Raw genomic sequence first — 12,145 nt, forward strand, 5'->3', positions numbered from 1 at the left:
GTGCTTCAAACAACAGAACAATGTAGCTCAGGACAAGTGGGAGTGGCAATGTCAAACCGCGACAGCCAATCACGGCCCTGTTTTGGGGTTTTAACGTCAAAAAGGGCCCTCTCTCAGTCAAACATTTCCCCCGATATTAAAAAATGAACTACTCCACTAAGTGGGCGCTTTTAACCAGAGTACGTTACAGTATATAAACGTATAGTTCACGCAGTTTGAGATTTAAATTCACATCAGAAATAATTTTGTAATTACAGGTTTTTTTTAGTTCAGTCAGTATTACTCTTCTCAAGAGTCCGTCGCTTTAAAACACAGTACCGTTTTAAAAGATCTTTAAAAATAAGGTTTTTATTGCAAGCGTAGGACAAAAAGGTGCCAAATTCTAAAGTGGATATTCAAAGTGATGTATCCGCCATCTCTGTGTGTAGCGCAGCGCTTTAGCTCCCATCTTATTCAATGTTTTAACAGTTACAACTCAAGTACAAACTTTATTCATAGTTTTGATCAGGAATTTAAGAAAGTAAATAAATAATACATAAAAAAAAGCTACAGATAGGCTACAGTCCAAAATAAATTATGCTCTTAATGGGAGTAATTCAACATTGTCTCCCAAACTACAGTGAAACCGAAGGGGGGCGGGTCATTTTACAAAAACATCATCAAATACTTTTTTAACAATCAAAAGATCCAGATTATATATTTTTTTCATTCAACTCATGGAATATCATCTCAAATCCACTGGATTTAAATTCAAACTCTGTTGCCGATGGCCGCTCAGAAGAAGAAGAAGAAGAAAAGAAATCTCCCGAACACCGGGAACACACAAAAAGTACTTAGTCCGTATTAGTTCAGATCCCTCTTCCAAAAGAGTATTTACAACCAATCAGGTAACTATTAAAGCGGGCGGGGCGACACCCTGCCCACCCCAACACTGGTGAACGGAGGAATGTACAGTGGCCCACATGTGGGCGGGAGGATTGAGCCTCAAGTCTGTCCTCAAACGTCCTCAAACCATTTGAATGTAATGCAAATGACACCTGCAAACAAAGCATTTTGAAGAGTCTGCGTGTGCGTGTGTGTGTGTGTGTGTGTGTGTGACTGTCCTAGTTTCAGAGATTAGCGCCTCAGCAGTGCGCTGAGTGGAAAAAGGCACGTCGTCGTATTGTGGAACAAAGCCGTCTCAGAAGGGGAGAGAAGTTCCCCCTGTGGGATACAACACCCTTCTTTTATCTTTTTTTTTCTCCCTACGATGCAAAAGCTGCATCTAGTATCACAGTATGTGAGAAAGAGAAACGACAGTTGCACGTCAGACGAAGGTCAAATCATGTTTTTGTTAGTTTACATAATCAAAAAGGGAAGAATCGGAGACGGATCGACCGTTTAAATTAAAAATTTTAAAAAAAGACATCCTCCCAAAAAAATGGGGACTGATATTAAAGCTGAATGAAGAAGATCCCAAAAGATTATGGAGACTTCCAAAAAAAGGTCACTTTAAAACGGGATAGAGAGTTTGAAGTGTCTGTATTTTCTCATTTTGCACTGAAATCTCAGTAAACACAACTTATTCGTTTGACCCATATCTGCCACACACACACACACACACACACACGTACACACGAGATGAGAGCCGAGGCAAAGACAGCAAAAGCAAGTGGATGTGATCAAATATACTGGTAGGAAAGTGACCGTCTGTCCGTCGACTGCAGTCCGGACCAGCAGACCGACTGACAGACAGACAGACGTGGTCCAGTCTCCACAGGCAGCGCCCTGATCCAGCCGACACCTCGGGTTGCTTCCCCCGAATTCTTTGTCCCCCGCGAAAAATGTTTCAGATTCCAGGAACAGCAACCAGTCCGACCAGCAGTAGCCGCAGTCCGTCGGCCCCCGGATGTGTAAAGTCTGGGCTGGCGTAGCGGACGAGGCGGCTCTCTCTCTACGTGAGCCTGTAGAGAGTGCTGAGCGTCTGGGTGATGAAGTTGAGGAGTCCTCGGCAGGCGTCCCTCCACTCCTGCCAGTGGGGGGGGACGTGCTGTGGGGGGGAAACAGAAAGAGATGTCAGTCCAAACTAGAGCCACCTCATCGTTTCATCCTATAAGATATTTGTGTATGAATTCTTATGGCCAAAACAAAACAGTATTTGTGAGGTCACAGTGACCTTTGACCAAAACCAGTCCATCCTTGAGTCCAGGTACTTACAGAAGAACGACCCGAAACCACTATTCCTGCCTGAGGTTTATTCAAATCATGTGGGATTATTCAATATCTGACCTTTTTTGAGAGGCGCCAAGATGCTAAAAAAAAATGTGCATTTATTGACGACCTACAAACAAACTTCATGCAAGTCAACACTGTCTCCTTTTGTCCCCGTCGGCAAAGGTGAAGCAGCAGCTAACACGGGCAGTTTAAAATCTAAACTCCTAGATGTCTACAAAGGGTTTAACCTCTGACCTCTGAGCCGTTTCTGGTGTCTAAAATTTAAAAACAACAGAATCTATATTTCCAAAATTTTTAAATGAGGCTTGTCCAATAATATATTTTGGATGAAATATCACAATTTAAAGCTTCGTTTTAGCTGCTTTTTCTGACGGAGGCACTTGTCACACATGGTGTGTTCAAGGACCGTTGGCCAGATGAAAATGTGACGGCCATGTTGGGTTTACAGCTGGTGGCTGTGATACACGTGGCGATTGTCTTAAAGAGTTTTACTGTGATGATTCTCAAAGTGCTTCAGATGATCATTCAACGGCTGTCTGAACACAAAATAATGACTACCTGGGTGGAGAGCAAAACAAACAACTGATTATTGGATTTCTCATAAAGCCATAAGGAAACATGATGTCATGGCAGAGGGGCTGCATGTCTGCATGGTGGGGAATTATGTTATATTAACACTCAACAGCTTGAACAAGAGGATAAACAAGTGTGTGTCAAAAGATGCTACTCTGAACCTCTCACGTGCCTGTGGTTAACCCTCCCCCTCCCCCCACCCTCTCAGTCGCCATCCCTCCTTGACTCGCTCCTTTTGTTTTAAACTGCTGCTTTAAAAAAGGTGCCTGGCTGTGCTTTTGGCCACGGCCCGGGTTGTAAACAACACACACACAATTTACCCAAATTCCCCTCGGGGGAATGCAGTATCTGTCTTTCTGCACACACACACACACACACACACACACACACACACACACACACACACACACACACACACACACACACACACACACACACACACACACACACACACACACACACACACACACACACACACACACACACACACACACACACACACACACACACACACACACACACACACACACACACACACACACACACACACACACACACACACACACACACACACACACACACACACACACACACACACACACACACACACACACACACACACACACACACACACACACACACACACACACACACACACACACACACACACACACACACACACACACACACACACACACACACACACACACACACACACACACACACACACACACACACACACACACACACACACACACACGAGAGCAGCGGTCTCAGAAACTTGCTAAACATGTCTGCAACAGGCGCTGTTCTGTCCTCCTGAAGTGAGTCATTACTCAGTGACGTCATCTTTGTTTGTGTGCACGAGGCGGGATGGCGAGAGAGAAGTGTGTGTGTGCGTGTGTGTGTGTGTGTGTGTGTGTGTGTGTGGTGGGGGAGGAGGTGGAGAGTTGCTGCCAACTCCTCACGCGATTTAGAGTACGAAGGGAGGGAGGGGTGAGATAAAGACATAACAATAAGAGGAAATAGATAGACAGCCGTGGAGAAACATCGTGTCGAGTTTTGCTTGAGCGTGTCCAGTCTTTTGTTTGTTGTTGCTGAAACGCTACCGTGCGAACAAAGTCATTAAACCATGTGGAGGGTGGAGCAAGAGCGATGAGGACTGAAACTACGATAATAATAAAAAAGAGAGGGGAAGAATGGGAGATGGTGAGGAAGGATGAGGGAGGGAAGAAAGGAAGGATCATGGATGACTGTGTGCGTGATAAAGTTTCTCAAAACGTAATTTATTATTTCTGGAGGAGGAGAAGAACTGCGACTCTCTCTCTCTCTCTCACTCACTCACTCACTCACTCACAAGTATTGATCTGTCCTCAGTGCTGACACACACACACACACACACACACACACAACACACACACGTTGTGTCTGAAGCGATATCGTTATGAATGAACAGGATTTAAAGCCTCATAGAAAAGTGGGAAAATTGAAATTGTCTTTTTTATTATATCATAAAATACTTTTTACGGGTCACATATTAACTCACCATTAAATACTAACTATACACACTATAAACTACACATCGAAGCCCGGGGGCCCCGCCCTCTTACCGCTCTGTGGAAGACTCTGGCGTTAAACTCATCCCCGATGGCCCTCAGCTGGCTGGCCACCACCCTGGCCTCCACCTCTTGCGCGGCTCCTCCTCCGGGGGGGGCTCTCTGGCGCGGGGAAGTCCGAGATGAGAGCTCGTTCTGGGGCAGCAGGTCAGGCAGGGGCCCCTGTCGGCTGGAAACGTCCCGGCGCTCGTCTGAAACAAGAGGCCATATTAATTTAGAAAAAAACAAGATGCCACCTTCATGACTCATATTTGTAACTCTCTCTCTTGTGTCCACTATGGAGGACACAGGAGCATTTTATTGGGTACACTGAGCCTCTGGTTATGCCTAGTTGGTTCTTAACAAGCCGTGTGCATTAATAGCCTCCTTACACACTAATAGTAGACAGTCCAACAAACATGCACAATATCACGCACAGACTTCAGCAGAAATCATTGCTTTCGGTGATCGTAACTGATCGGGACGATGTCGTAACCATACAGGGGAAATATTGCGCGTTTCTTTTGACATAAAAGAAAACCTTGCCAACAGTCACTGTGGTTGATTGTTTAGTTCTCTGGCCACACATATTTCTTAAGGAGCCTGATCTGGTGACTTATTTTCCTCTTAATGGAACCTGGGAGAGTAATCTCTTAATCTGCTTAATAAGTCTGGTATAGAGATGTACCGAATGTGTGTGTGTTTGTGTTGACAGACTTGTTGTGTTTTGTTAAAGGCAGACGGATACCTGTGCCGTCCTTTAACGTGACAAACTACTCGAGGCAGTCGGATTTTATGAGAGCTTGAAAACATGAAACATGAACATGAAAGAGGAAGAACTTGTTTCTTTTCCATTTATGTGAACATACTTGCTTATTTTGTTATTTTTCTTGCTTACATTTTCTTCTTTAACACTGTTAAACCATTTTTATTTGTTATTCAATGTAGAAGAGTGTCACACTAACAACCACATGAATTATTGAACTAAACCAAAGCACGAGCACGCTCTCTTTCTGTATTTGATAATTTCTTTTTACGTAAAGTACTTCACAAATGTAATTTAATGAGATAGAATTCCGATACATTTTTTTCCACTCACTGAAGACGGGCGTGATCCTATTATTTCTTGTTAGGTTCGGATGTGTTATATCGCATTGCATTTCATTGTCTTTGGCACTGTGTTCTTGAGAAAACCAATAGTTAGAAAACCTGTCCGACACTTGTTTGTTGACTTTGCCCACAGCAAACTGTGAAGCGACCCCCGTCTCCATCACGCAGCGCCGCCACAACCCGAGTTGCCACAGAAACGGGCACCCCTGGCAACCACAGCAGAGGATTACGGCTGATCCTTTAAGGATGCAGGTGACTAGACAGACGTAGAGAGATGGAGAGAGAGAGGGAGGGAGGGAGGGAGAGAGAAGAGAGAGCGGTAGAAGAAAAAACCAAAACAAATGGGGAAACCCTGGCTTGTTGCCAAGGTAACTCCGAGCCAGCGCTGGCGGAGACGTCTCTCTATGCGATTGGCTGGCAGAGCAGAGGCGCTGAGCTGCAATAGGGTGTAGGGAGGAAAGGGGGCGGAGCTGAGAGGGGCAAACCTGTCTGTTTGATTGGCTGAGAGACTGACAAGGTGACAGAGAGATCCTTTGACCAGTTAAATGAGTGGGACGGGGGACGGGGTGGGACGGGGGGGACGGGGGCTGGAGGGTGACCTGGTTGCTGGGTGGGGGGTGCCATTAAAAATCAAAACAGACTTAACAAGATAAAAGCTTAACGATGAGCTGGATAACGAACTTGACTTATGTTGTTACTTAACTGACAAATTGACTAAGTAACCGACTGATTAACTAAACAGATATTTGCCTAATTAACCAACGAGCAGACAACAAAAGCAACTAACTCACTAATAGACAAGCAAACTAACTTAGTAGCAGGTTTACAGATCATCTGTCAGGAGCGATTCTGAATATCAACATTTAATTACATTATTTTTGAGAGATGCAAAACAGTCGAGCTCCACGTTTGTATTTTCTCGCTGCAGGAATTCTAACAAAAAAGGGTAAAGTAAAAGGACTGTTCTCAAAACGCTTCTTTTCCTCAACGCCCTGCACGATTCAGCACCTTCATCGCTCATCTCAGAAGCTCCAAACCGTTCGCCCCCCGGCTCGCTGAATTCATCAGAAAAGACAAAACTCCTTTCTCAAACAAAAAGGCCCAAAAAGCAAATATTTTCCAAATCATTTTGTTTAATCAATTCCACCTTTGTCTAACACCACTGTTATCTGATATTCATCTTATGTTTCTCGTATTTGACGTTCTTTATATCTTAAAATCATTGTATTTAGGGTGGGGGGGGGCTTAGGGTCCTTTTTGTAAATACCTGCATTATTGATTTGGATCTCTTGTAAAGCTCTTTGAGCTGCATTTTACAAAAGCTGCTATATAAATAAAGAATATCAATATTCATCGCCTGATAACTGACTAACGAGCTGGCTAATTACACTAATTGGCTGTCATCTGATTCATTAATTAGTATTTGACCAATTGATTTAACTAGGTGAACAATGTACTCACCGACTAGATAAAAAGCGACTGCTTGACTGTGTGATTAGTAGCCTGACTGATAAGCCTGATTAACAAACTAAACCAACCAACAAGCAGAACTAGCTGATGAAATAAACGGCTTCAATGTGAGCGTCCTGGCTGAACGCTCACATTAAGTAGAACTGACTGACTGACTTGACTTTGTGCTGCCTGTCTGAGCGCCCAGAGCAGCAGGAAATGCAGCAGATTTGTCTCTGTGCTGCAGCCAGACTGCAGAGGACAAGTCTGAACATGCCCGATGCACAGCTGACCTGCAGCTGAGAGGAGGAGAGGTGGGGGCAGCCTATCTGTTTACATTGTTACGAATATGTCACAACATGTAAACCGGCCTTTCCTGTGGCGCCACCTGAATTTCCCTTTCTACGGGCCTCTAAAAAAACCCTCCGGGAACTCACCGAAGTTCAGATTAAAGAGAAAGAGGTGTCTCACTCTTTGGTTAACTCAAACACTGAGAAATAATGGCAGAACAACTTTGGTGTCGAGAATCGAACTGCTGGAAGGCACGAATTTACAGCTAAAGATGATTTTCAGCTTTTATTCCCCCAAAATACCTAAACAACACTAAAGAGCACCAGCTGCTTTAATACCTCTCTTTGAAAATGCATGTTTTCCTGTTCATTAATCCCTAACTCAAGTCTAAAGAATTATGTTTTAATTAAATTAATAGTATTGATGCCAGTCATTATAACTGTGATAATGAACCAACCAACCAACGCCCCCCCCCCCCCCAACACACACACACACACACACTCACCTCCCCACACCTTGTGAACTCAAGCAAGTCAGACTTTGAACTTTGTCTGGTGAACAAAACCAGTTTGAGCAGTCTTATAAAAGGCAGCACCACGGACTCCCGTCATGGAGGCCTCAGCCCCCGGGGGACCGCACCGCACACACACACGCACACACACACACACACACACACACACACACACACACACACACACACACAAGATACTCTCCCGCCAACTGACATCTTTGGTGTGTATTTAAGGGTGTCAACTTTGGTGTGTATTTAAGGGTGTCAACTTTGGTGTGTATTTAAGTGTGGCGGTCTGAAAGGCAAACTGTGGCTTGGGGGGCCGAGTCACGTTTCTTGATGATTACTGATGTGCTTGGTGTAAAGTCGGTTTTAATGACGCCACGTGACAACTCACGTCCTATTACTTTTCATCCTCCTCAAAACGTTGTTTTTTATCATGACTATTAAACTCATGTTAAACGGACTGTACTTGTATTTTCTTTTCTAGTCTTCGACCGCTCGACTTGCCCCAATACATATCGACATGGAGCAAACTGCCAATCCTCCTCTGATTGAAGGACAACTGCTCTACCACTAACCCACAGTCAGGATTTGTTTGTGTTTTTTATTGAATTATAAGTCAATGCTATTATCTTACCTGACTGCTCTCCTGTGAAGGCACTGGGAGCTGCGGCACCGACGCCCCTCCCTTCCCTCCGATTGCAGAGTGGAGAACGTGGAGGTGATGGCGAGAACGCAGGTGACCGCTGGTGGTTCCGGGTCTCGTCCTGGTCCTCCTGCTGGGGGTAAGGCAGCGGGTACAGAGCCTGCAGAGGGTGCAGGTGGTGGTGGTGCTGGCAGCTGTGTACGGGGGCGGTCCCAGAGCTGAAGGGGGTAGTGGTGAGCAGGCCGGGACAGCTGTAGAAGGGGCGGGGCAGCTCCATGCGGCATGTGTGGTGATGGGGAAGAGGCTCGTTTCCTCCTCTTCCTCCAGTTTCCCCAACGCTCTCGATGGTCTCTGCGCGGGCCATCTCAGTAGTAGACTAAAACACACACAAATGCCACTTACGTAAATTACATGTCATTTAGCTGACGCTTTTATCCAAAGCGACTTATAATCATGTTACATTCATACACAGCTACAGGGAACAATGCAGGCTTAAGTGTCTTGCTCAAGGACACATCGACTAGGGCGGGGATTGAACCACCAACCCCCTGATTGAAAGACAGACCTGCTAACCACTGACCCACAGTCGCCCTCTAAATAAATGACATTACATGCACTTTGCTGCTTTTGAACTCCAAACTGCAGGAATCCTTCTTGTGTCAACTTGAGCAAATATGCTAAACTCCTTAAAGTTTTAGAAACAAATTACACACCCATAGATAAGTGTTGGACAGTGAGTTCTGCTGCCTCAAAACAAGTTTTAAAACACATATCAATCTGAAATTTTAATCAACAAAAAATGTAATTAAAGAAATGCTAAAAGAAATTAGTTTATAACAATTTGCCACTGATTAAATTGTTGAAAAATGTGTACAAACCCAAATTAATAAATACAAATAAATAAAAACCGTAAGAACTATTTTTGAAAAGGTATATTCAGTAAAAACTAAATGAGCATAATAAATCATTAATGAATTAAAAATAAAAACAAATTGTAGGTTTACTCGACACCGAGGTTTCCACAGTTAAAAAAACATGCGTCCAATAAATATCTATGAATAAAAATATATCCACAGTTCTAATTTTAGCACCATTGTTTATCTTTTTTCGCTTCCAGTTTGACCCACCGACCTATATTTCTTCCTACCGGCCGCTAGGGGGCAGCTGCGGGTCCCCCCGTTTGGGAGAGCACGCGACTTGTTTGTAAACAGATCCGTGCAGCCCGAGCACGAGGAAGCGCACACGCGCACACAAACGCCGAGAGGCGAGCCACGCGGGTCCCTCTGCCCCTTCTAGCGGCATATTTGATGATATGAAGGGAACAAATATAATTGGTCGCAGCAGATATCGGTGTGTAAATTATAATTTCGTGAACAAAAAACAACAACAATATTTTGGGTTAAAATTACGAAATAATGTCCGAATAAAAAATAGAAAAGTAGAATAGATAGAAAAATAACCATTAAGCAAACGAAGGACCTGCTTGAAGCTTGAATTAAAATCAGTCAAATCAGTAATTAATTCATGTTTAATGTAGTAATTATTAAATTAGTTATTTTATTTGTCCACTGGTTCTTTCGGTCAAAAAACATATGAAGCATACGTATCGCGGAGCCCGAGCTCTCTCACGTTTTCCCCGCAAACGTTGTTACCTTTGCGTATCAAACAAGTCTGGACTAGTCTGTCCGAAAGACGAAATGAACCCCACGAGCGAGGAGAAAAGAAAAGTGGTCCAGTCGAAGCTGTCGACAGTCGGACAGATGATGCAACTTTAAGCTGTCAAATGCTCCACAAACTTCTGCAGCAGTACAACAGAACAGCTCATTTCTATCCACAGTGAAGTCTTACTTGGGCTGTCTGACGCTCCGTGGTGAGGCTGTCTGCAGGTCAGGAACCGGCCGTCAGAGGTGGACATCAGAAGGGACACAAATGCTCCAAAACAACCGGCGAAGGATCACAAGACCCTGGTAAAAGTCCGCTCCGGTGAAGACGTGTCATTCCATGTCGAGTTTCCTGATTTATTAATGTTTTGGTTTGTCTTCAGGCTGCTTGTCTGCGATATTATATTATTATATTGTTATTTTAACCCATCAAAACTAAAATCAAATAGAGCGACGAGATGTACCGAATAACGGCTCGTTCCCGGTGCTCGTCGCCGCTCGAGCTGTTCGGTCTGAGCGATTTCCTCCTGCTTGGAGAGTCTTTGTAAACACAGCAGAAGAAGAAGAAGAAGAAGAAGTGCTCACGTCCGGTGTTAATTTTCAGAATAAAACCCCAAATTGACCATTGAACCGTGGGATGATTATTGTTTAAATGTTTTTTGTGTTAAAGATTAGCTGAATAAATTAAATAAATTATTTATGCTTGATTTTATTGATCATGCTATGAACCTTTGCACATTGCTCGGTCAACAGTTTGCACATTCCGCACAAACTGTGTAATCTAAAAAACAGATATATTGTACATATAGTTTCCCAATTCAATTTAAGTTTCTAGATTTTTGCCGTGCTTGCTTTTTATTTTGATCATTGTCTCTTAATAATTAATAATTGAGTTAATCAATTTGTTGAGACAGTCAAAACAATAGAACATTGTGCTAATCAGTCTTTTCTGGCATCATGTATGCCAGAAATGTAAAAGTGTGCACAGTCAGTTTTACTGAAAACCATATGTACTTGTTTGTGAGGATCTGCATTATAAAAACAAAACAAAAATGTCCACCTCAGAAAAATTCCAAAGCCAGACGTAACAATCAGAAACTATATATTTGGTCTTACTTTATGTGCATATAAGGCAAAGATTTGTCTATCATTTAGAATGTTGCACCAATGTGCACTGTGTTTTTTTGATACCAGTTTAATTTGAATGTCCCCATGTCTTTTCAGCTCCAGTTAACATGCTTTTATTTTGATGGCCAAATCACAGAGTCGTCTAGTTGAGATGAGTTCCTCCTCCTCCTCCTCCTCCTCCTCCTCCTCAACAAGCGCTGACATGCTCCTTGACAGGAAGCTGCTGTCTCACTTTCTCCACCTCTCTCTCTCTCTCTCTTTCTCTCGTTCTCTCTCCACCTCTCTCTCTCTCTCTCTTTCTCTCGTTCTCTCTCCACCTCTCTCTCTCTCTCTCTCTCTCTCTCTTCAGTTTCTTCCTCTGCCTGCAGCATTATATACAACAACAATGGTGTTTCTTATATTAGCTATGTTATAGTTGCATGTCTATTTCCCTGTCTGTCTTTGTTGGTCAACTCCGTCCAGCAAATATTATTGTCAATAAATACAATTAGCAGTTAATGCTCCTCACATCCTGTATTTCCCCTCCCCCTCTCTTAACTTGTTATCTCTCATCTAAGGACACAAGACATTTCCTTATCATTTGACGTCAACACCCACCTCTGCCTACACACACACACCTCACTCCCCCAGCTGGCTTCCTATAATTACCTTCACAGTTCGACACATCAACAGCTGTAAAGTAACACAATGTGATCCTGGTTGGAGGGGAGCTGAGTCAGCCTTTAGTGTGAGTTATTGCTGTTTATTAAAACGCAAGCATTGCAAGTGCCATTAATACCCATAATCACTTCTGACAGTTGTGATATAGTTTTGCATGCTGTTCATGCAAAGAAAGATAAACCTCTGATGTCCGGCCACAATGTCAACAACCACCATTCGGCATGCCTGGATATCCCTATTGGAGCGCTCTGGAAGCCTCTTGGATGAGTTTTCAAAAGGTCCTATTGTGTGCAATTGGAAACCA

At 43.6% G+C, this 12,145-nt stretch overlaps 1 protein-coding gene across 1 annotated transcript; it reads right to left on the minus strand.

The window, feature by feature from the left end:
* Positions 1-332: 332 nt before the first annotated feature.
* Positions 333-10,604, minus strand: LOC117728026. The gene is made up of 4 exons (XM_034528687.1): positions 10,241-10,604; positions 8,384-8,768; positions 4,398-4,594; positions 333-2,029 (listed from the first exon to the last, which is right to left on the minus strand). The coding sequence occupies exons 2-4, from the start codon at positions 8,754-8,756 to the stop codon at positions 1,934-1,936; spliced, it is 666 nt and encodes a 221-aa protein (XP_034384578.1). The 5' UTR covers positions 8,757-8,768; positions 10,241-10,604; the 3' UTR covers positions 333-1,933.
* Positions 10,605-12,145: the final 1,541 nt, after the last annotated feature.

Source organism: Cyclopterus lumpus, chromosome 25 (assembly GCF_009769545.1).
Source record: "Cyclopterus lumpus isolate fCycLum1 chromosome 25, fCycLum1.pri, whole genome shotgun sequence".
NCBI lineage: Eukaryota > Metazoa > Chordata > Actinopteri > Perciformes > Cyclopteridae > Cyclopterus > Cyclopterus lumpus.

Coding starts and splice junctions, on each gene's coding strand:
- LOC117728026 (XM_034528687.1), bottom strand. CDS start 8,756: ATGGCCCGCGCAGAGACCATCGAGAGCGTTGGGGAAACTGGAGGAAGA. Junction 4,595..8,383: donor CTTCACAGGAGAGCAGTCAG/GTAAGATAATAG, acceptor CTCTTGTTTCAG/ACGAGCGCCGGGACGTTTCC. Junction 2,030..4,397: donor CCAGAGTCTTCCACAGAGCG/GTAAGAGGGCGG, acceptor TCCCCCCCACAG/CACGTCCCCCCCCACTGGCA.